The sequence below is a fragment of the Hetaerina americana genome, unplaced genomic scaffold (assembly GCF_022747635.1).
Source record: "Hetaerina americana unplaced genomic scaffold, ioHetAmer1.1.p SCAF_7, whole genome shotgun sequence".
NCBI classification, from domain to species: Eukaryota; Metazoa; Arthropoda; class Insecta; order Odonata; family Calopterygidae; genus Hetaerina; species Hetaerina americana.
This window is the reverse complement of record NW_027287316.1, coordinates 17412153-17439021: the sequence shown is the minus strand read 5'-3', so window position 1 is coordinate 17439021 and position 26869 is coordinate 17412153. Positions and strand designations below refer to the sequence as shown.

General features: G+C 34.8%; 1 protein-coding gene across 1 annotated transcript in view; it reads right to left on the bottom strand.

Moving 5' to 3' along the window:
- Dmtn (transmembrane and coiled-coil domain 2 protein Dmtn) overlaps positions 1–26869 on the bottom strand; it is a 251103-nt gene that overhangs the window by 22174 nt on the left and 202060 nt on the right. Inside the window, exons 3-10 of the mRNA XM_071595354.1 lie at positions 17881–18199; positions 15875–16102; positions 12854–13145; positions 9983–10214; positions 7017–7061; positions 3552–3634; positions 2545–2583; positions 2054–2373 (exon numbers count right to left, since the gene is read on the bottom strand). Of these exons, the coding sequence (XP_071451455.1) occupies positions 2054–2373; positions 2545–2583; positions 3552–3634; positions 7017–7061; positions 9983–10214; positions 12854–13145; positions 15875–16102; positions 17881–18199 (1558 nt within the window). The remainder of the gene's footprint in view (positions 1–2053; positions 2374–2544; positions 2584–3551; positions 3635–7016; positions 7062–9982; positions 10215–12853; positions 13146–15874; positions 16103–17880; positions 18200–26869) is intronic.

Here is a 26869-nt window from a genome sequence, read left to right as displayed (position 1 = left end):
TTTTAATGACTTCCTTTCACTGACTAGCACCCAATAATAACCTACCCAATTTAAATTTAGCAATCTAGTGGGCACATGCTGAGAATAAATTCAACCTTTGCTGACAAAATAAATAATCATAAATTTCCCTGAAATGGCCACTTTGTCATTCGAGTCAGTTTTTCAAGTCATTTTTTTAAGTAGCACCTTAAAATAAACTAACTAGCGCTACAGCATTTTGATGCTTATTATTTGAACTTTTATTTAGCATCTACCCAAATGTGACATATTATCTCAGGCATACCTCAGGTACACGAATATTCATTCACAAATATTATTACTTCATTTGGATTTCTGTTCAAGAGAGTGATCCTGATAATCATCAATAAACAACATGAAATGGAATTTGTAATTCTATTCAAACTGATTTTATTTACAGAGATTTGTAAATGATAAAGACAATATGATTTATCTGAAAGGCAATAATATTGAAATAGAAAGAAAGGATTCAATAACTAAAAAAACTTCCCAAGGCCATATTTCGTAAGAAAAATATCATTTGATAAATGAGGCAATCCTCAAAACAGAGATTTTCCTATTCAAATGAATCAATTTATGAATTGATTTCAAATTGATTTTCAGAAATTCATAAATACTACTAATAAATAAGGGAAATATAAAATTTTATTAACCCAAATATTGTCCACTAATCAGATATTTCATTGGCAACATAAGGCGCTTCAATATTTTTAGCACTCACTCCAATATTTTTTTTTCATAGATAAAAACTATGTTAACAACAAAACATACAAACTATTTAGCAGAAGTCTTACAATTAGAGATGAGTATGCAACACAACTTTCCTACTCATTGCCAACCATTTTTATTTCCTGCTAGAATTTGGGGAACCATTTAATATAGCCTAGCGAATATACTCCAAGAAATCAATCTTTAAACCTCTCGTGTTATTTTCTCCATGCAGTCTTGTCCAATTATTTGCACATTCGAAATTTCAAACTGCCAACAGTTTTGGCCAATAAAATAAAGGAAAAAGACATATAGTGTACCATTCACAGCTTTTAAGATCCGTGTGAAGTTTGCAGCAACAAACAAAAGTGGTTGTTAGTATAAATCAACTTCAATAAGTTGTAAATTACTAATATTTTAAAATTATTATTTCAAGTCTACTATTGCATCATTTGATCGTAATGCATTATTTCACCAGAACATATTACCAAAAAATATTATCTCAAATAATAATAATTTCATCTTTGTATTTCGTTTTAAAAACTAAATTCTTTCAGTTTCCCATAATCTTAAATTTTCCAACGAAACTAAAAGTTTTAATAAATTATTTCCCACACTGGCCTTGAACATTATAGTAAAAATCAACAAATACTGAAAGTCAAAAAGATGTTAACTAAGATGTGAGTTAAGCTTCGTCAAGGTTGTATTCCAAAATCCACTCCCAAATACTAACACCAAATTTATGACTTTTCCTGACTTCTATGACCGCAAAATCCACTGCAGTACCATTTGGCCTGTATTTGCAACACTGGTGGTGAGTTTCAAAATGTACTCAAAATCTAACAATCGATAATGACGGGTGATAGTGTTGATACTGTCGATACATAGAAATAATCTATATGAATATCATTTTTTTACAAATTGATAACTCCTCTTAAGTGTAAAATCATACTTCCTTTTGTCTCTATTACTTGAGAACATGTATTTAACAAAAGTTCCCAAGTTATAATAAAAATTAATTGAATGGAATTAACTTAGTAGTACTTAATATTTTTGAAAAGAAAATAGTCAACTTATACACAAGATATGTAAGAAAATGGAAATTTTGAGTCAAATTTCAGGAGACGACTTATACATGAGTATAAATGGCAGTCACTTTCCAAAAAACCCCTTCTAGTTCCAGTTCTTCAAAAAAGATTGGCCCAGGCCAAAAACTGCTTTCTGTGCATAGGCCAATAACTTTCAACATGGCTTCAACTTATTAAAACACCCTAGCTCTGTTTTTAACAAGCCAAAGAAATTGATTTGCATCCAGGAGAGGACTTACCTGATGCCTGGGTGAGCATGGATGACCTCCGTGGTGTGTTGGTGGGGGTAAGCTCTCACTGGTGACACTGCTGCACTCAGAACCACCAAGGGGTCCACCGCCGCCACCTCCACTGCCTTCACCCCCGACGGTGCCCCCCTCTTCTTCTTCTGAAGGGAACTTGCCGACCCCTCCAATGGCCCCCGATGATGAGGACCCTTGTCCCGGGAGGGTTGCACTCCCATGGTGGGTGCGACCACTGCCCCTTCCACTCCCCCCACCACCTCCGCTCCCATCATCCTCCCCCCCTGCCCCACCCATACCCCCATCAGCACCATTCCCTATTGGATGCACGCAATGAAGATACTCTGGTCAAATTGGAGTGAGCATACCATGACTAGGGCTAAGCATAAGATTATCAGCCTTATTCACAACAGCTAATAAAAACAACTATGCACATTCACATCTTCAGAATGCAAAAAGCAACACGGGCAGATATTATAAAAGAATACAATTACCATGTTTGCATGTAGAATCAGCCAATGGTAATGCTTGAGATGCACAAAAAACAAAAGTCATGTCATAAAGAGATTAAAGAGCTTACAAACTTACAAATTAAGCTAGGTCATTAAAAAGCATGCAAAACTATGGGAAAAGGTTAACTTTTTAACAATCAATGTTTGTGAATAATGCTTCAATTTTATGCAGAAATTTCTGAATACCTTAAACTTGATTATGCTAGAGTTGATTTGAATTTTTATATTTAAAATGAAATTAAATATCTTCTCCAAAGCTTATATGTTTTAAAAGTTTACGTGAACATATATTAATATCAATTTCACTCAAATGCAAATATTTCTTTGTATACATTCAAAAGTACATAGTTTTAACTTGGAAATTTTATTCTAATTTTTTCAGGGTATTATTTACATTCAGAATGAATGAAAAGATTTAGAGAATCACAGGTACAGTTAACAGCACTTTCCTCTTGATGAGGAAATTGATCATTTGATAAAACTCACATTTTTATTAAAGTTATTTGCACCTGCAAGTTTAAAAAAATGGGAGTCACAATAAATGGATTTAGCTACAGAAATTGAAAATACACCACAAAATGTTACTGACTTTTGAGCAATAAAATCATGTTAAAACTTTGCTGAAGCATAATTACAATAATGCTTATGATTACACCAAAATAATTGCAAACAATTATCACATTTTATAGCAGTTAATGGAAAGTAATTGGCTCATCAACCGCCACTATTTTCTGAGCAAGTACAAATGTTTGAAATTGAGAACAATGGTTTATAGCAGACCTAAATAATAATTATGTCCTAATATGCCGTTATGCATAATAAAATGTGAAAACCATGCATTAATTACTTCATTATAAGACATGATAGTCAAATTTTCTGATACCCATGTAAATTTAATTTTTTTTAACTTTGTAGTTAATGTTAAATAAGCTCCATAGATAAGAAAATAGAAAAAAGCACAAGAAGTCTTTCTTAACACTTACTTGCAAGGGTATTGATATTATCAGCACTACCAAATTTATTCTTTATAAGATGTGCAAATTCTCTTGGCTTCGACATCACCGTCCTAAAAAATACATTACAAAAGATGAGTTTTGCAACAGAGTGTACACAAATGAATAAATTTAACACAGACAAGCAAAACAAAATGAAGACATTTAAATATAACAATTTAAAATGGCACAGAACATTTTTCCCTTCTCTTAAACAATGACACACAACTAATTTATTTCAAATACCACTACAAGCAACTAAAAAATATAAATGAAATCACTGCTGCTACAGTTTGCAAAAAGATTGGGGAACAACCTAAAATTGACAAGCCAAGATTCCAAACTTAGACAATGCAGAAGTAAGGCAAGGAAATGCTTTTACATGCACATAACCAATTAAAATATAAAACAAAAATGCTTGGGAAATCACAACTTCATAATTTTCCCTCATAAAAAGAGAAGCAGGGATAATCACAGCATGAAATGCAGCTCCATTGGTAACTAATATTAACAAAACTCAAAGAAAACAAGTATGCCAACCAAAAACTTTAAATAAGATAGCGATCATGGTATGGTTAAAGTAGTTCCTACTTAAGGTACATATGGTATGTGAGTCAACATATAAAGTCTTGATAATTAACAACATTCAAGTTTGTGTCTATATCAAATTTCAAAGTAAAAATTATGAGGTAAGTATTGTTCCTAAAGATAATGGCTTTTCATCCATGTGGATCCCCATTACTATTGAGTCTCTTATTTGTAAAAAAAGATATGTTTACTGTTCAGAATTATCGATGATGCACAATTTTTATTTCAAACAATTCACCATGCCATCAAATTCATGTAAAAAATATCTCATGGGACCTGATACTTACTAGAATAAGAAGAAAAAAATTTAATCCATTTTAAGGAGATCACACATACACTGACCAAATCGGATGATCTTGCAATGAATTATAATTTCAACCCTCATATCACATTTAAATAATTCATACGGGATAGTAAAAGTTGTGAGCCAACTACATTTAGCATATAATGGTGCATGATATGGCATGCTTCAATGACATATATACTCCAGTGTATATTTTTTCATTGTATTTATACATTATATTAAATTTCCAGCATACTTTAAGTGCATCATTTTCTCTGCTGTTCATTTCACATTAGTACCAATCAAAATCATCTGGCACTAATGAGATCAAAGAAAACAATTAGACTGATCAATGCTCAAATAATGGAACCTGCTGCAATTGAGATGGACTTTCATTAATGATAGCAATCTTCTTGCCATGGTAATATAGGCAAACTGTAGAGTCGATTAGGCTGTTTAAATTGTGGGAATGTTGTCAGGATTCTAATTTAGCATGGATTCCTGAACTAAAAAGCTGACCTAGACTTTATAGGCCTGTTGAATTATACACCAACATGTACAATAATTAAGATATCAAATTTAACACATAATAGCATGAAAACCAAAATGCAAATCAAAACATATAATTACATATTCAAATGAAAACTATTTGAATTTCTAACAAGCTTCACTTTCTGCCTTGCAAGGTAGACTGTATTTGACCGGCATTCCAACTTTCAAATTAAACATCCAAAACAATTAGGCATTGCAGCAATTTTAGAAATTTTAATGCCAATATTTTAAAAACAGCCAATTTCTCTTTCTAAACTGCATAAATTTGTCTATCCGGAATAATGAAGAGTGTGAATAAATGTCATAATTTTCCCACACTTCATTCCAATAACCATTTACTAAAGCTGATTTACATTACATGTGCCTAATACAGCCAAGCAAATTACTAAATCATACCTTTAGTTAATGATGGAAATAGAAATCCTAACTGAAATTTGAGAATTAATTTTTTGAGGTGGCTAAATTAAAACTCCAGTAAACGCCTGAATAAAACTGGCATAATATTAGTCAATGATAAATCTCACTGTTGGTGGGCATGGTATAAAAGCAGGTTACCATTTGCTAAAAACAGTTGAAGTCAAAGTTATTAAGTTGTATTGAGAGCATTAGAGATCAACCTTGATTTTTACTCTCAGGTTTCATGAATAATTCATAAATGAGAAATCTGAAAGTCAATTCAACTTAACTTTGTGGGAAGTGTGTTGGCATTTAATGTTTTGTTTAGAGTAACTGTTTGAGAGTTATTTAGAAAGCGTTAGGGTGTTATTTAGAAACACATGAACTATGTGCATCAGTATATCAGTATCACCCAATCAAGATATCCATCTTCATGAATAGTTACACAAGAATGGTGAAAAAAATAAATATTTAAATGGATGAGTATTTCTTTTTTTTCATTCAAATATATGCATCCACATTGAGTTGTAGATATGAAACTAACAGGGACCGCAATGTGGGTAACAGATTAAAATATCTTATACTGTTTAAATGGCATAACATTCCACTAGGGAATTTTTCAAAAGATATTTATCAATTACAAAATTCATATGAATGAATTGACTCACAATATACCCTCCAATTAGGGTGTAATAAGCACAAGTAATTGCAAGGGAATTTATTTCTGCACTGATACATCAATTTCAAGACATGAAAAAGATTTCTACATAAAAAAGTTCAAGTTAAACAGAGTAATGAATTAATATGTTGTATATGTATGTATGTAGTAGTAGTAGTTTTGACGGGAGGCGACCGACAGCTAAGGTCATTTGCGCCATAGGGGAAGCACAGGAAAGGATGAAGGGTGGAGAGAAACCCGGCGTCGGCATTAGCCTACTCTTTACGAAAGGCGCCAAGGGGTCCGCGGCTTAACGTCCCATCCGACGGACGGCGTACTCACTCAAAGTGCCCTCCACAAAGCACCTCAAGTAGGGATCGAGATACCTCTGAAAAATATTCAACACCGCCGGGATTTGAACCCGCGCCCTCAGGGTGGGAAGCCGTATGTATGTATGTCTTTATAATTTTCACTAGTGTTCTTTTAAAATACAGCATGTAAAATTTCTGTGTAATTAATCAAAGTATTTTTTTTCAAACAGCAACTCCAAAGGCAAAATTATCCTACACTCAGTGTCACCTTAAATTTGAATTAATGAAGAAAAAAACCACCCTACAATGTAATGTGTGGGTGTGTGTGTGCGTGTAACTAACTTTGGATAAAAAGGAATTACTTGAATTTTTCGTCTATAACCTATGCTCAAAAGATACATGTTCAGCATCCTCCACATCATAATAGTTCATGGTCCTTTGGCTATTCTTTGAGGTGAAAAGAAAATAATGTGTGCGAGTGGAAATATTCTATTATTTTGAGAAGCCTTACCCCTAATAAAAAGGGATATAAAAAATACACGAATGCTGAATTCACTGTAATTTCTCATTACTTTGATTAGCCCGACTTGCACATCAATTCACCACTCATAAAGCATAAGTCCACATCAACGGAATCATTCATCTGTATATCAATTGCCCCAACTCACCCAGAAAAACCAGTGATTCCATCTCGAATGTTGCCACCAACATGTCTGCAAAAAGTCAAATTTCTTAGTAGAAATTTTAAGGTATACTACAAAGGTTAGAACTAAATGACCACTACAGGCTACTACAGGCACTCATGTCATATTTGAGATATCCAAGTAGCATAGCTATTATCTAAAGATATTTAAAATATTAAGTAATCTATTGCATATGATTTTTAGCCATTGCTATTAATAAAATGAAACTATTCGCTTAGCATAAAACAGCACTTTGGTCTCAAAAGCATGACTTGCTGAGTATTTAGAGCAATAAGGATTAAAAAGTAGCATATAAATCTTAGAAATGAGATGAACATCACTCATAAATACATCATTTGGTCCCCCAATCAGTAAAAAAGATGGAATGAGATCAATACAATGGGTGATTACACCAAATATCATGAACAAAATAAAATCACAATTATTTATCTGCATCCATTACTGGATCTGCTTCAGTGGTGAGATAATCTTAATACAATTATTTTAATAATAGTTCAAATGTACTTCAGTTAAACATTTCTTTAAAGCAATTGTAACCATGCAAATATTTACAAACACTGTGCATGCCTGGGACATATTTCAGACCTAAAATCTTTGACTCTGCAAGGAAAGAAAAATCACGATAAGAACTTTTAATCATAGTGACTTCAATAGATAATACTTTTTTTTGGTTAGATAAACCAGTTCCATAATCAAGAGATGACTCCTTTACAAATAATTTAATTGGTGCATTCCTTAATCTAATACATACGGGCTTATGAATTTATAGTGCATATAATATTTTACTAGGTATATCAAGCATCTGAGACAAGAACTTGTGCATTCCACAGTAAAACATTATACATAATTCAAACATATATTGTGAAAGCATGCCTCTGAAAAAGAAGGCAAGGAAAATTACTACTGATAGAGTCCAATCAAGATGCACAAAATGACTATGTCACAAATATGTACCATTAATTCTTAATTCATAAATTTAGAACACGGTCTGAGCCAAAATTAATAATAAATGAAATTTACAATTCCAGAGCAAAATCTGTATAAATACAAGAAATACCAGCTAATAAATAAATAATAATCATTCTGCATCAATAAAAACAAAGAGGTCATAATTTTAAACACATCACAAAAAATGATAGCATTCTTCATTCAAAATGCCCTAAGGGGAAGACAATGCTAAGAGGGTGGATTCATTGCAGGGTTCCATTGATAGCCAAAGTAATTAACGAATGCAAATGTTTGATAGACAGAGTGTCTATTAGGAAGTTACATTTAAACTCAAAAGTTTCTAACCTCAACCACTTCACTGATCAATTTACATTTTAAATTTGACACAAACCGATCCCAAAAGACCTTCTGACAGTGCCGCAGAATTATACAGAATGTTCACTTCCACAAACTTACATTTCCTTTTTCTGCAAATGTACTCATTTTAAGAAATGAAAATCTTCTACAAATGAAATAATGGAATGCAATAGAAACTCGTTCTAATAAAATTACATTTTTACAAGGCATAGTCTTTCATCCAGGTCAAAATGATTCCCTAATTGTGATATTCCTGTTGTGATCCACCTTTTTAACACAATACCTTTTATTGCTGGTATTGAAAAAATACAAATATATAAACAATCATCAACGCAAACCTGTTACAGTTTTGAATACAGAGCAACCATGACCCTTCTAGGCAATGATATTTAATCAAGGATTAACTGTTAAAAAAGATAATGGCACAAACATTTTAAGTACTTTTTATCAATCAGGAAATATTCTACACCGTTCAATCATACTGGAGAATATTGGTTGGCACCTAGGGTTAGTGAAAAAATGTAAAAGTATGCAGCAAGGGTAATTTTAAATGATATTTCTCGTATTTGCTATCCTTTCACACTTCCCAAATCACACTACATACACCTTATGTGATTGAGTTAAAAAACCGCCCTCTTAACAGAATACTGACTTGAAATGCTGGAGGGGGGTTTATGTAATACACAAAACTAAATATATGCCACTGAAACTGAAACCCAACCAAAAATACTATCCACTTCGGAAAATATTTTTTTATCTTCATTTAAATGACAAGAGAGAGAAAATGAGCAACAGAAAAATTAATAATATAATATTATATAGGCCAGAAAAAATTAAAATGGATCTCTGTCAACATCAAGGTTTTAAAAACTGTACACAATTAATTGCAGTACCTTTTATAGCATAATGCAAAAGCTTTTAGATGAGAATTCAGAGACTTAATTTACATTGAGGGAGTGAATCCTTCACCAATAAGTTGCTTCATATAATTTTATTTTCCAAATCCATTTGACTATTTCTTTATTGATTTATAACATAGGAATTATTCAGTGGCCTAGCCATCCAAATACCTTCATTTAATCCATAACTTTGAATAAAATATTTTGTTGTACAATTCAGGGCCTTTCTTGGTACACCTGTATGCCACAGCATATTGGTTAGGAAGAACTGCAGTAATAGTTAGTCTAAATTGCCTGGGGTTGGCAAAAAATCAAATTATACAGTAATTCCGCCAATACAAAATCAACATCCTACCTTTTTGCATCACAAATTCTTGAAAATTTGCAAGATTAGATATTTATTATTCAAAATGAACAGCTAAAAATTTGATCGAAGCCAACTTTTCCAGTTCAGGGAAATTTATTATACAAGGGTTCATAGTCATAAAAATTATTTTTTAATCAGCATCAAAACTGATTAACATAATTTCTCAACAAAGTTTGATCATTTGTGATAAGGACACTATTAGAATTTTTTTGATTAGCAAGATATGCACAGCAAATTTGGTTCATTCAAACTTTATGTAGCAAAAAGTGCACAAAAAATCAAGGTTCTACTCTTAATTTATTTCTAAAACATTCAGTAAATAAATGATGAAGGCAACAGCAACATTCAAAATAACTCACTTAAGACCTTGCCCCATATCCCTGAGGACTTCTCTGGGCTGCCGGTGATGTGCAGGTGGAAGGCCATGCATTTCAATATCTCTAACTCTTCTAGTGTATGCTTCTAACTTCTTCTGAAGTTGCGAAATTGCATGTGCACTTTTTTGGTTCTTCTTTTCAAACACAGCCTTTATCCGTGGCAACTGTTGTCTATCCGCATTTGCTGCTAGCTTTAGGTACTCGTTTACATTGTCTGAAAAAGTGTAATTTATTCTTCACACAAAATACCAACAACAAAGACAATATGATATGGTAAATAAAGGCTGATAAGATACGGATATTTACAGGTTAGATGCATTAAAATTAATAAACCCTGTATAGTCAAGGAATTTAATAAGCAATTTAAATAGCCCTTGAAGGCAAAGGTGCAAGAGAATTTTTAGCTTAATATGGTGAAGCCTGCCCAATCTGGAAATATTTGAAAAGCATAGTTTATTGATTAAATATTTTATCAAGATTGTCCCTCAAAAAGGTAGAATCTTGCATATGTGGATAGAGAGCATTATGCATAACATTACTTGAAAGAATAAGTATCCTGATCATCAAATCCCGAAAGAAAGGGTAGAAAATTTCATGTAATACACATTCAAAAAAAAGTTCATAAATGCGCTCAAAAAAGTTCATATATGCACTCAAATATCTTAACAGTGGCCGAGAAATATATAAAATAAACCTTAGTACTGAATATAGTTAAAATAATTATTGACTTTTGAAATTTTATATCCCAAAAGACCCTCACACATTTGTATTTTATAATAGAGGTAAATGATGAGAGTAATGCATGAACAGACAAATATAATGAAATTATAAGGAATCATGAAGACTAAATGAAAGCCTTCAGTGGGAGGGCATAAATTAGAGTAGATAAAAAGTAACTAACTCTAAAAAGTAACTAACTCCCCTAACGGACAGCATTTAGATGTAAATGGAAGTAGTAGGAAGGGCATAAAGAGAAAAAAGGATTGTCAAAACAGAACCATTCAGATTTATTAATGCAACATTATCATAAGGAAACAATAACTACAAGTCAATAATAGTTGCTAATATTAACTTGAGAAGTACTTCCATGATAGATACATAAGGTCTGAAAATCTAGGATTTGAACTGACCGTATTTTATTTTCTGGATAAACTGATAACTAAGCTTAATATTCAACAGAAGTATACCCAAAATATAATTAAAATATTTTTGGTAGAACTAAAGTTATTGTGTTATTGTAAAATTATTTTATTCAGAAAACCGAAGTCCATAAAATTAATCACAAAAGAAATGGATCTTTAACTGCAATCAGTGTTTGAATGGTAGACATTTTAATGCCCAAAACCAGGGTATACAAATTTTTCCAAATATTTTCCCACCACCTTACACCTCTTCAAATGCAAAAAAGAAACATCATGCGGAATGGTTTTGATTGGCATTTGGTTTTAAAATATTTTCAGCTTTTAAAGTTTCAGCTTCAAGTAGACAAGTATATTTTTTTAGATCAAGAGACATTTTTATTAAGTTTACAGTCTGTTTCATGTGCAGCAACTCTTTAGGATGCATCAGATGGCAAAAGCTACAAAATAAGCAGCCATTTTATTTAAGCTATTATGTCAATCTGGTAAACCTTTATTACAGTTTCATTGACAAACATCCTCATCAATAATAAATAAATGAAAGGACTAACTTTGTAGTTCCACACGAACGATTTATTCACACGACCCGGGTTTCAAAGTAAAACTTCATCATCAGGTGAGCTCTTTACATTTGCAGCCCTTCTTATATATACAGCATTAATACATACTCGCTTAAGGTAAACATTATGACCACATGACTCCACATTACAGCGCAGGTAGTAATATATACCTAAAAAGCTCATGAGTAACAAATCCATCGTGAAGAATTCACTAGAGAAATAGATAAAAATGTCTACGAGGAAGATCAATGCAAAGGTAGAATGAAGAGGGAGGTAAAACATGGGAATTAGAGACCTTGTATTGGATTAGCAAAAATGGAGGGCTGCAATCAAGCTATCTTTTGATTAAAGTAATTATGATGGTAGCAAGACATGTTAGAAATATGTCACCACATTCAATAGGCCATCATGGAGGGGGAAAAAATATATATTAACTGGAGGTAGCACTAAAAATTTACAAAAATAATTGTGGCAGCTAAAACTGAAGCAAACTGAAAGTATATATTTGGGGAAGCGACCGACAGGTCATTTGTACTATAAAGGATGGATGGGAAAGGAAGGGTGGAGGGAATTCCGGCGTCAGCATTGGCCTACTCTTTACGAAAGGCGCCAAGGGGTCCGCAGCTTAATGTCCTATCCGACAGACGGCATACTCGCTCAAAGTGCCCTCCACAAAGCACCTCGAGTAGGGATCAAGATACCTCTGAAAAATATTCAACACTGCCGGGATTTGAACCCGGGCCCTCTGGAATGGGAAGCCAGTACAATAGCCACTGAACCATCTCGATCCCGTACATATTCATACTTCACTGCTATGCATAGAAATGAAATGTAAAACGTACATAAAACATAGGAGCACCATTGATTAGGCATGTTCTCCATGCATGCAGATGAAAATATAATTCCCATACTCCTCACTGATATGGAGATAGGGCCATTCTTTTTAAATGCATAGCCAAAATCCACGGGTGATTTTTCAAACTAATATCAATTAACCAATAGAGACCTTCCACATAAGTCAAAACTTATAATGCAGCCATTAACACACTTTTGTCCAATAATTTGTTTAAATTATAAACTATATAAATGATAATTGTAATTATTATTGTTGTGGAGTACTGCAGTCCGCAAAAAAATTAAAAAAAAAGACGTACCATCACTAGTAGTTTGTTCTCCTCGGATAAGTTCCTTGGTACGACGTATCTTTGATTGCATGTGTTCAATGGCTGCCCGGGTCCTGGCAGCATCAGGTGTCTCAGTTGCCGTGCACAATGACCCACCAGCAATCGATCCAACATAGTCAACATCATCAGCTGAGGAGGATGAAGCAGGAGGTGGTGTGGGAGAGGGCCAGCTGGTGTCCCCAACCAAGCCCACAGATGAACCAGGGCCTGAGCCCGACCCGTTCGGGGCAGTGAGATAAGACACAGAAGGGAGGTACACATCCTGAAAGAAAACCAAAACTTCAATCAATCCAAGCAAGTCCACACATAAACTTGCACATTAACATGCCAAATGTACCCATAAAATTTTAGACTACTTATAATTATCCTAAACAAGCAGCACAAATATTTTTAAAAAATAAAACACACATTTGTGTCAAGTGTGCTGCCCACACAGCAAAGCCCTTAAAATTTGAAATTAATTAAATGTCTAACTTACTTTGGTCTGAATTTAACTACATTGCTTATATTTCAATAAATATGGCTTAATGCTGCCAAGTTATGTTGCTGAAATAATTTACATATTGTAAAATTATACAAACATTGTTTTGATTAAGAATAATTTTTTCAACCTCAATTAAAGATTGAAAACAGAGAAAACTAGAGTTTTAAAATATACTTTGTACTTAAGCCTAGTTTGTTAATTAAAATTTTAAGCAAAGTAAATTATTTAAAAAAACAACATTGTAAGATTAACACTTCAATTCTAAAGCAAAATTTTCCTTATGATTTAGGGGCATATGATATTCAGTTTTATAAGGGCAGCTGCATTTATAATGACAATTTATAGCAATAATTGATCATAAATAATTGCTCCCCTTACTTACTATTGTTATAATATTTCCTTGAAATTATTCTTGATAAGTTACTAAACAAATATCCCAAAAAGACTAAAAGTCTACCAAAACTTTCTCCAAATAAGACATATTCAGAAAGATTTTTATATTTATTTTCCATATCAATAACCAGTAAATGATCCACAAATTTTAATGATTGAACATGATTAGTTTAAATGATTGATTCTCCATTACCCTTTCATAAAAACTTGTAATTGAACACATTTCATTGTGATGTCATTTTAAGACTCATTTTTAATATCCAAAAATTAAGCTGTCAATGTGTCATGCTAGTATATAGAGTTTTGGCCACAGGTTTTAAGGCCCCAGGTTCAAATCTTGTTGTTCCTGGACACATCTAGAATAGCGCAAGCAGGGTCAGACTTCTTTGTGATAACCAGGACACTCGGTGAGACTGCAGGGAAAGGAACTGGTTCCTCTACTGAGAAGGCATTAATTCCAACCATTTAAGGGTTTAGTGTGTACTATGTGAGTTTTACATTAACTAAAAAACAGACATTTTAGGTTAAGACATCCATTTGGTTTTGTCTCAGTAATTGTCAAACAGTCAGGAGAAAAGTTTTCCAGCCATCAATCTCACAAAATTCCATTCATTCAATATGCACAATAGGCAAAAATGTATGGTAGGCTCTACCATGGCTACGAGCCAGGCTTTTAAATACACAGATGTACTCATGTTTACTGATGTTTATACTCATATCATGACTCCATACTATTACAAAGGTTACAAATTTCTTTTCTTATACTAATATATTCTCATTTCAGATTTCCGAAATACTTTTTTTTATTCAATTTTCCACTTTAAGGTCTTTTGAACTTAATCTGTTTTTAGATGCTCTATCAGAAGCCAGCTGCTACAATTTTTTTATTTAAATAATTCACACTGAAATATCCATTGGATACCCATACCCACTTCTCCTGCATTATGATTTAAGGGATTACTATCATGGGTGACCTCCAGATAAGGATGCACATATCATCATTAAATGATATGCATAGAGGGCTTCGTATCGTTTTAATGCCATTTTAGCCATTTTTATGGTATTTATAAACACCAGAAATACTCCTGATATAAAGTTTGGCGAGTCTGGTAATAATTAAGAGTTTTAAAAATATCTAGCAGAACTACAATTACATGGATATAAGTCCACCAAAATGAAAATTGTTGGAGGGAACATACTAAAAAAAAAACTTTTCAGGCAACTTTTCAGTCTTATTTCATAATTCTATCACTGTGAATTGAAATATAAAATTGAACTGATTTACGATAAATAAATTTGCTATTGATTTTCAATTATCATAAAAACTAATCATGAAATTACAAACAGAAAGCCAACTTACTTTTTCCGTGACAGAGCATTTGCATGTACCTGCTATAGTATATTCATTGATTCAATTAAACAATTGCAAACTTTTGATTCATTGATTATACATTACTGACATGTTTTGAAAATATTCACTTTCAGAGTGCACAAATATTAATATATCATACTTTGCATTAATTCACAATGTGCTTTATGCTTAGGACCATTTCACTATAATTAAGCTTGCAGCTTATCTAGCGAAATATTTCACATCTTAATTTTTTAATATGCATTATATAAAATTTACATTATAATTTTGATACTCCTTTTTCTTTATTAGATCAATTATTACACAACAAGAAATTTGAATAACTTCAAGATATAGTTAGCAAGTTAAGTGATAAAGCATATTAGATTTATTTCTAAACCAATAATAAATGGAAACAAAATCATACAAATAAACCCTTATTATCATTAAAAGATCAAATAATGCCCCATACAAATTGAGGTATTTCTGGAATAGCATCATTCACCAAGGCAGTATTTCACAATACTCGCTTTAATTTCTCCATATCCACTCTTCTTTCCCTAAAGTCAATATTTTTTTAAGCTTGTATCTTACAATATGGTATTCCACTGTCCTTACACCTATACAGATAATTACAAGTCAAAAGTCAAGGTCATGGGTACACTGGTAAATGTGAAAACCTAATTTATTTTCCTAAGAGAAGAGAATCAAAGGAGAAAACAAAACCCATTAATGCAGAAAATGTCTGAATGCGATGACTTACATTTGCATTACTAGGCAAGCCACCATGAATTGAGGTGTAAACCTGATGTAACCCATATTTAGGAGGCCAAGTGGGATATTTTGGATGGGAGAATGCAGACAAAGGATGGTGCTTAGTTTTGATCCAGGAAGGGTCTAAAGTCACGACGGAGCCATCAGGAGTAAGGAACCATCCCATGCAGGTAGGAGTGGTGGTGTGCTCCGACAGGATTCTAGTAGCCAGGTTTATCTATTGAATGCAGTTACAGGATGAAAGTGATATGCTCTCTCTTTATCAAAGTGATTCAGCCAACCAACTAAAAATATTTCTCTCATGTTTTGATCATTCGATTTATTTTAAGTCAAGTTGCATTCATCAATTAATTAGAGATATTGGGGCAAAAAAATAAGAAAAACTGAACAAAGATGGAATAGGCATTTACTTAAATTTTATGCAGCAATCTGAAAGAGTTAGCTACCAAAGCTCAAAATTTCAAGTCAGTAATTGTTTTTCAAAATCAAAATTATGAAGAAAAATTTTCAGCTGAAATGAAATTAAAACCTCAAATCAAAAACATAAAATAGCTTTGAGTAATCAGAAACAAAAATAAAATTTATTTTTTTATTATCAAATTAAAAGTATCAAAATTAATATGCCAAACAAATAAAATATTCTGAAAATTTCTTGGTGATAAAATAAAATAAAAGTTGGATTTGTTAATTTAAAAAGCATATTTATGAATAAAACATTTTCCATAAAATTAATATATTCCACTTAACTTCATGGCTTGGTAATTTTTTTTGCCTTCAATTCCACCTTGAATGTAGAATACATGAAAATTATAACAAATTTCAGTTGCCTTGAATTGGCCCCAGGTTAGAGAGAGCAATTAGTGGCTAAAATTTCCTCCTATGGTCAATAATCCCTTTAAATCCACGTTTTTCCATCCCCAAAACTCTGGGCACTATTTCAAGAGCTTCTAAGGAGAAGATTCACTCAGAGAGATGGGGCAGAAATGAATGACCATTCTAGTTCAGGATGACCAGATTTTCCACTATAAGAATCAGGGAACAGGAGGGGAAAATATGGGCTGTAATCAGGATGCAATGAATTAACTCTCGAGTCATGTGTCAATATCCCTACTTATTTCAATAGGATACTTGTACACTTGACATGTTACACTGCTAAATGTGTTGCCATCAATGTGTTACTTCACACTCCATTTTAGCTGGGACATCATTATTAATTCAGAAGATACACCATCCATGAGAAACTCCTAATTGGTCTATAATAGTTTGAGATTAGAGTGCTGTAAGTAGCTCATGATGTATTCACCCCAACTACGCACGTGTTAACTACATGTATTAAGCACAATATGTTTGGATGTGTGCGTGTTTGTGGGTGTATGTGTGTGGGTGTATGCGCGTACCATAAAAATTTTCCCAGTTTATTTGCATGACACCCATGGCTTTGACATCATTTCCTTCATCTGCTGTTCATTATTAAAATAAAATCACTATTATTCAATTAATTTCGATTAATTAGAGTCAAGCCACGTATTGCACTTGAGTGAATTAAATTTTCAAAAATTTGCCGTGTTTATATTTTGCCATTGAGTGAGCCATGAAGTGAAGGAGACACTAAGGAGGTGTTTCACTGTAGCTGGGGTCCATTTCTCCAATCTGCACCTCAGTTTAAAGCTCCTCGTAATTTCACAAACATGATTTCTGCTGATGGCAATAAATGGTGCTCCACTTGCTCCTCGACTATATAACACAGCGAGGGAATTTGTTATTTTTATATCAGGTACATTGCAGACAATGGAGAGGGTTTGTAAACCAGCTTGTAGCTTTAAGAAACTGGCCCGAGGGGGGAGGATTCGACAGCGTCCGGGGACTTCCGAAGATTTCTCTTGCGTCTGGTCACCCTATAAGCTAGAAGGTGTCGAGGGGACGGGAACCACCCACTGTCGGGGACCATCCCCCCCTCACCCCCCGATACGTACTCCTCGCAGCGAGCGGCCTTACCACGTCCTCCTCGGGTCCGCTGAGTCCTATCCCCTCCTCCTGGGATCCGTGGTTGGAGGTGGGGGCGGCGGTGGCCGAGGGCAGAGCGGGGGCGGCGACGGGGGCCGGAGAGGGGGCGAGGGGCAGGGAGCCCTGCGACGGGGAGGCCTGCTGCGGCTGGCCGGACGCGGATCCCACCCTCGGCAGGTGGGGGGTGCCGGCGGCGGCCTCCCCGCCGCTCCCCCCGCCCCCCCTCCGCCTCCCCTTTCCCGAGGAAGAGCCACTCATCCCGCCGCCCCCGCTGCTCCCGCTCCCGCTGCTGCCCTCTCCCGAGCGGCGCCTGCAACGCGACCATGGAACGTGTTAAAACATAAGGTGAAAGGTAATCACGACGAGAGAAAGTGGTATGTACATATACATTCTTAATTTTTCCAAGGGCCTCTAAAAATTTCTATGCCGAAGCAGTCGTGTGATTTGGTGTTAAAAGGAAAGACAGCAAGAAAGAAAAAAATTGCGCAATCGGGAAGGTGAGGGAATGAGATCCTCGAAATTTGGTCGTGGTATTATTTCTTTTTTTTATGCGGGCGGGTGATGGGGAAGGGGAGTGACCACGGAAGCTTTTTCGGGTTTCCGCGAACATTTTCCAACTTGAAAAAATCGAGGAAATGAATGAAGATGGATGTGAATATTTTCTTTCCGGAAAGGCTCAAAAACCTCCGTGGGACCCCAAAAACCACTTGATGAGAAATGAACGCGCCACGAAACGAGAAAAAGCATTCATCTTTTGTTGGACTGAAAGGGGAATTTTAAATTTCAACATTTTTCTGTAAAACACATGAAGTTTTCTTTCCTTAGACACAATAAATCAAATCCAAAATTCACGAGTTGGTTGAATACAAATATTAGCGGAAGAAATTGTAATTTTATGCTCGATTATTCCAACTCAGCAGACAAAGTTTTTTCTTCTAAAATTGTGAAAATAATTATAAATATCTGAAGTAAAACTACAGTTGGGAATTATGAAGTTAACTCAAATAAGGTACCAACTTAGCAAAAAGGAAAACCCAAAAGGGGAGTTACTTTGAAACCTTGAAGGAAACTTTAGTTTCGACAAAACATTTTGCTTGAGATAGATTTATGCATTTAATTTAATGAAACCTTTTAACATTTTTTAACTACGTCGTTTCCCAAGGATATTTAATCATTATCTTGATCAAGGGTTCCACGAGGAATAGTTTGATTTTTAGGTTGAGGTGTTGTCTGGGTGAAAAAGGATGAGGGGAACATGAAAATTAAATTCTCGGAGACTCCCAACTCGTTTTAAACCACATGAAACTTAATAGTTGAGGCGTTCCGCTCACGAAGGGAAAATATGGCGTACTTCACCTTGAGAGTCGTTACCATTCCGAACGAAACGCCTCAAGAATTACGCCCATCTGGAGCTCCACAGTAAAATAAGCAACCGTAAAAGCGAACGTATGTATGCACCGTAACCAAATGCTTCCAGCATGCGCCTGTGCTGGAGTCTGACCTCTCATGAGCATAAGCCCTCAATAACAATGCATTAAAGTTATGGTAAAGCTATAAACTAAGACATATACACAAAATCTACACACCAGGTTAAGATTGATTAATACTATACAATCATTAATACACTAAATTTGAACTAGCATACGTTCTATAGAAAGAACATTCCAATTTTCCACCAAAAGCTTTGCGATAGGCAATCGTCCATAGGTGGTAACATTTTCCAGAAAGGCTTCGCATTTAATGAAAAAAAAACGTGGCCACGCAATAATAATACTCGTATCTGTATCCGTACGTGATAGGAAAGACCCAAGTCTCAACTGTATCCCGATAGAGGGCGAGGGAATGAATTATTATACATTACAGTTGGGTAACCTTACCGTCCCAGTCAAATTCTCATAAAATGCATGAACTCGCAGAGTATTCAGGATTAGACCATACCACATGAAAGGCAAATGAAAAATTTACCAGAGAGATATTTATAACTACGTAGTATATGACGCAACCTCAAGCAAGGAGAATTTTCAAATAAAAAATATTTTATGACAGCCTCAAAAAAAGCCCCGGATGGCTTCGAGAGTGACACGAGGCTCAGATGAATTTGCAGGACAAGAAAAAGATGCTCAGAGACCCCCTTAAGATACGGAAAATCAATTCTAGCCTGGGCGGAATCAGTTTTTTTCGATGACTATATCCTCAGCGCAACCTACATGTGTTAAAACTCCCAAAGTCGCTGGGCATACACCAAGTCCTTATTTAAGTAACTTTAATTCAAAAGGAACTATGTTGAGATTATCAGCAATTTTTATTATTATGGTTTTTACTGCTACAAGTAAAATATGTTATTCACTTAGGAATTTCTTTTAACTTCACGACACGAAACTTGTAAACGCTATCACTTTGTTACAATTATTTTGTACGTGAATCAATCGATTGCTGCCATCGTGGAATATGTTTCCAAAACATTGGGAGGAAAAAAACTGTTGAGGTTGTTAGTGTAAAGGTTTCCTTCGCTCATGGCCAAATTTGGTCTATTCGCGAATATAATTATAGAAAATACGTCTACCGAATTATATTGGTACTGATACTATTATAATGGCAACAGTATAAAATCTGGACTACAGGAGGCTGATTCGTAGCTGACTTGGTTCCTCACTAATTCATAATTTGCCCCAGTCAGGCATTGATACATACTGGTTTTCACGGACTTGGCCAATTTCAAACTCACACCGCGAGAATTTTCTCATAATCAAACGAAGCCTTTCTGTTGTCTTTCAGACATGGACAAAGCATAACGAGCGCATCAGGTCATATTGCAGCAGAATTTATTAGCTTGGAAATAAAGTGGGTACATCGAAAAAAAGCCACTCTAAAAGGAAACTTATGGTTAAATGCTGCATGATGCTCATCAGGTGGAGTACTGAAGAGATAAAGAATTAGATTTTTCCCTTGGTTTCTCAGGAAGTAGAATGAAAATACAGAAATTGGGATTGCCTTGGACATTTCTAAGAAATGCACTTGTTATACTATATAGCCAATACATAACACATGTAAAAAGATAATTTTTGTACTTCAATTGGCGCGCCTTCTTTTTATTTTTACGGTGGCATGAGTTGAGTTTCTTGCTAAGAAACTCGAAGGTTATCACTTTTACACTGACTGATTTTGTCACAAACTAAAAAAATGTCACACTAAAACTTGCTACCTTCTTTATAAAATTAATATAAAGCGAGGATATTAAAACATGGGCAGCTAATCCTTAAAAATGCCAGCAAAAGAAGACAAATGTGACAAATGCCAAAAGTATGATTTTTTATTTAATTAAACCCAATTAATAGCATTTTCAAAGATATTACATTGAGAACCGTTTACAAAGTGCGATTAAAAAAATTAAAACCGTGTTTTGCTGAAAGATATCACCAATTAAAATGAGTTTCAATGCATGAACAGACATTTCTTATGAAAACTAAATAGAAGTATTGCGATCGGTGCTAAAATAGCATTAGATGACAGAATCAATAGACTCGAAAAAAAAACATTCGAAGAAACTATAATTAGACAAAAATCAAATCAAGAAAACTCAATTTTAATAGCGAGTGTATAAATTCCCATTTACGTGTCAAATACGGAAACAATTCATGATACAGTTGACGAAATAAATCATATTAAATGGGTTCTATGAAATCCGAGAAATATTAATGATTACAAAATTATAACAATCATTTGAACAAATAAGAATAATATACGTTTGGTAAAGGAATATTATCATATCCGGGAGAAATTTTGGCTTAATACTGATGATTCTCCGAAGACTTTTAAATTTTTCGTAAATTCGCATAGTTGAAGAACGCAACCAAATGGCGTGTGGTGAGCTACACACAACTCAGACACAATCAAATAAATTAACCATGACTGAAGCGGCATTGAAATGTATTCAAAACTGATATCTGCGGCGAACAAAATCACGTAGTCAACCCACTATTTAACTAAAGACAATACCCAGGATTATTTTACGTCGAGTAATAATCGAACGAGGGTTCCAAGGTAATAAAAAGGTGCATTTAAAGGATGCAGACGTTAGATAGTCCGTATCTTTCAGTCAGGTGCATAGTTTGGGAGATTGAGCAAAAATGACATTGGAAAGCTTCAAACGGTGAGAAAGGTAAGCCAAAATTGAAAGTCATTGAAGTAGTCATCTAAAAATATACACATAATCATCTGGCATGAACACCGGAACACTTGACATGCATTAAGCAGACATCCAAAACCATGCAACATGCAGTATCCAATAGAGTTATTACACATGCAAGAGTAACACACAATACCTGACGTGCAGAAACATATAGCTTTACAGAGTGCCTGCAGTGGACGGACAATGGGTTGTGTACTGTCTTCTCACATAACAGGGCAGTCACTGAGCCTGCCTCCCACAGCAAATTTCCCGTCACATCGCATTGGCATGGGGAAAATCATCGGAGTACAAAATGTGGCAAAAAAAAGGTGACCGAATATTGCACTTCACGCAAATAAGGCAACGCATGAATGCGACAAGCGACTAACGTCAATGGAGTAAATGGTGTGTCACACGTGACATGCTAACCTTATTGACTTTTAACTTTTTTTTTTTTTTTTAAAGATACCCCGAGCAATATTCACTTGCGCGCGACGTGAGTTTGGGGTCCGTAGCCAAACACCCAGCTAGAAGAAATACACAACACCGATCATATAAAATTCAATGCACAAGCACACTTTTACTGAATCCATGGGACAAGTGAATAAATGCTGAAAGAAATTACACCGTTTCCAAGTAAATGAAGATATTATTTCCTCCTCCGCCTTCACCAGGATTAAGTACTTCATGATGCGATTAGGAACATTTAGAGTTTAGTATGACAAAACTGAATGTTCTATTCCTCAAGGGTCCTAACAATGATCCTCGGACAGGGATGACGTAATAAATATCCATGATACTAGAGAATGAATTAAAATGAATTAAAAATTTCAAAATAATCATCGGGATGTTATTTTTCAATATAATTATTTAAAGAGACAATTCAGCGTCGATATTTAACTTTAGCAAATACAGAGCAAATTCCTTCCATGCAAGCCTCAAAGAGTTTCATATCCCACAGGATTAAATAACAATGTTATAAATAAACTGCGAAATGGGGAAGTCACTGTTCATACGTCATTTTCTATTCTTAAGTTATCTGCTTTAAAGGGAAGAAAGTGCGTCGTGAAACCAGTATCAAGTATCAAAAATCATGCCCATTTTTTCCAGAGATGGTCCAAAATGATTATTCAAAACCATCGATTGTTTTTTATTCGCAAAAGATAGAAAAACAAAATAAGAAAAACTAATCATATTGCAATATCTTCACTTGTCAGTTGACTACCATTGGTCATTTTAGGTATGATCATATTTAAATTTACATTTAAAATTTTCCTTTTTCATGTTCTCATTTCATTACAGTATTATGCCATTGTTGACAAAATCTTCCATTCTCTGATTTTACTTACAAACCCCGCTTTTTGTATCGCAGTAACCAGGTAAAAAAAAGTAAGGACCCAGGTCTCGTATGAGACATCGTATGTAATTTAATTACATTTACAGACGAGTTTACATGACTGCAGCATAGACATTTTTACGAAATTTCCTGTTTTATTCAAACCAAAATCGCAAAAAATCAATTAATTCCCTGATAAAAATTCTTAAAATCATTACTTCTTTTAAATTGTACAATTTAGGTGGAACTTTATTCGGAAAAAAACTAACACTTTGGGCTCGTATGAAAATTATGATAATTCAATGTTTATTTGGATAGTATAAGATGAAATGTTTTTACTCATTATTGTTGAAACTAGTGGAACTGGGTCAAATACTCTTTCGATCAGGTGCAATATTTTATGGGTTTGAGAGCTTTTTTATGGGGTTCTGGTGATTGAAAAAGTCACCAACAACGGGTCATTTCGCAATCGACTGAAATTTCTTTAATTACCGGAAACCAAAAGCTTAAAACCATCATTCCAAGGTTTTAGCCGTCGCAACAAAAGTTTAGTTTACTTTAAAAAGACGAAATGTGGCTGAAGAAGAACAATCAATTGAAAGATATTGCATTCCGTCAGAAGAATATTTAACAACTAAAATCAAATACAGAGATGACAGGAGAACATACATTAAATACTACAAGTAGTGACAACATTGAGAAAAAGTGCTCGGCTACATGATTTGAAACGGGTTTTACCCCGTGCAAATACCTTGTATCAGAAGAATCGATAGGTATTGAACGTGCTGATATAAACGGGGTGAGGGAATGAGGAGTTATAAGTAAGGATAACACTTACAGATACGTAAACGCACGAGAAAGGAGGACGAGGGAGGACAGAGGGGAGAGGTTTCCTCAGTAGTATTGAATTCCTGACACCAGTAATCCTACATCATGCACTATGCACTAGAAATCGAAACTCACTATTAAGGTGCGCAAAGGAATTAAACTTATAAGGATTTTAAATGGGCATTTTGCAGAACACTGCCCTATCATTCTTATTGGAATTAACATCAAATGTAAAATATTGGGAATGAAATACTGAAACTTATTTAGTTAAAGGTATTACTTTTTCACTACACCTCTACCCAAATAAGGTATTTACAGCGCAATGTTAATTACACTTTTAAAGCCTTTCTTAAAATTTATTTATAATTTAAATTTATTTACAAACAACTGCTCCATTGATCGTTCAAAGCAATTCCATCTTATATCATATTATTTAGAATGGAGCAAAAATTACATTTGTCGCGATTTATTACACTGCAGCCTGCAGGTCCAGGAAGTGCAATTATGCCATTGACCACCAAGTAATAATTATATTTCCACTTTCTCCTTTTTGTGCATATATTTCTCAGTCCGATACGGTAAGATAATCAAATTTATTGAAAATTTAAAAAAACATAAATGCGTAACTGGACTTAACAAAAATCACTTTCATGACATCCGACGACTACCAATGCAATCTACATACAACCATTCCATGTGATCAAAGCCCTCAAGGATTATAATCAGAACAAAACCTTTACAAGCGGATATTTTTAAGAACTTGATTTCAGTTTTCGAGTTTAAAATGATAATATCCAAAACCATCAATCATATTATTTGACCCACTGATCTCACAAAACTGGAGTTTTTGACGATGTGTTGTCCCATTTCTTTTGTGTTTGAAACCTTTTTGGCACATGAACCCATTTGGAAGCATCTGCTTTGGTTCCTGGGGTTATTAAAAACACGGCAGCCTCTGAAGTCATATGGCGTAATTGCAGGTCCTATTCATATAAAAACCAATTTGCGTCGGAAAACAATGAATAATGGAGTGCACAACCAAATGGAATCTCTTAGGAGTGCCATGCTCACCTGATTGGGAAACTAAACCTCCTATTTAACATTTTGGCAGCGACCTGGTGGTGGTGGTGTCGGAGTGAGGTTTTGTTGCAGGGGGTTGTGCCACTGCTCTCAAGTACGCATGCGCCAGCCTTTTGTGGTGGCAGGGGACAGAGAGAAGCGTGGGTTGCAGGTTTCGGGGCAAAAGGACAAGGAGAAGTGCTTTGAGGAACAAGGGGAAGGTACAACAATATGCAGACACGTCCTTTCGCGGAAGCTCGTCGTCTCCGGGGAGGACTTCATTGAGGCAGCGCTACGGAGCTGCCCATGTGGGTCGCCCGTCGTCAAAATGGGCGTCAGGGATTCCCACAAAATGGCCGCCGTCAAATTGCGCCCTCTATGCGCAAGGCGGGAGAGGGTATCCCTATTTCTCGAACGCCGAGGACTTACGTTCCCAAAATAAGTGCAGGTCGGAAGTAAGGGAACCGAAAAAAAAGGAAAAAAGAACGCAACGCTATCAGTATGGCATCTAAACGTCAAGGTGAAAACCTCATGCCAATGTTTAAAGAGATAATCCAACGCCGTGCCATTTGCTCAGTTTCACTATGACCTTTCAAGTCAACCTCAGTTGAGAGAAAAGACCTATCTAAGACTGACTTTAAAAGTCTCTCTTGAAATTTAAAAACATGGGATAGTGTGAAATTAAAAACACCCCAAAAAAGATATCAGCATCTACCTACAGTTCACTTTTATATGTAGAAACGTAGAAATTAGGTACCTTCAATTGGCAAACTTCTACTACCTTGTCTCAGCCGGAATCGTGGGCACCTGTCCCTAAGGTTTTTCCAACCAGGGAGGAGGAAGAAGACTCCATTACTCTTCTTGTAAGCAGTCTCAATAGCATTATTTCTTATAAATCTACCCCGTTGAAAAACATTCAATACGATAAGTAGGTAAGGATATTGCTTACACTTTCAGAACCTTATTTAAGTTTTAATTTCATAAAATTCTTAGAAATAATTCCTCAATGCGGAAAAAAGTATTAAGGCATAACGTACAATTAGCAAAAATTCCCATATCAAAATAGGAAACTAAAATTACCACTGCACACACCAATGGAAAATATGCTTTATTAAGTGCCTTTTCCCTCTTCTTTTGAACGCGGGTTGTTTTTGTGTATAAAGCTGAAGAATACTGCCACAAAACTATTATTTACGATGATTATAAAAGGCTTCAGTCTCGTTTCGATACTCAAGGCTAAAAACACCCAATAATGCATAAAAAGCAATCTCGAAAAGAGCGCTCCCCCAACGTGGAAAAGAACTGCACTGAAAGAGAAAGGAAAGGGTTGGTGACAGAGCCAAAACTTGGGACCAGAGCTCATATAAGACGCGCAAAAATAAAGAACCTGCAACTTATACTGAATTTTCTTTGAACTTTATCAGAACATCTGGGACCTCCGTACTTTTTACAGCGCAGTATTGTGATCTTAAGCCAGGAAAATCGAAGAGGAAGACACGTTCCTCGCAGCTCTTGAGAAAAAAATTATGGAAGCTATAGTCATTATGCAATCCAATTTACTAGGAAAAAATGAGGAACACAAAAGAAAA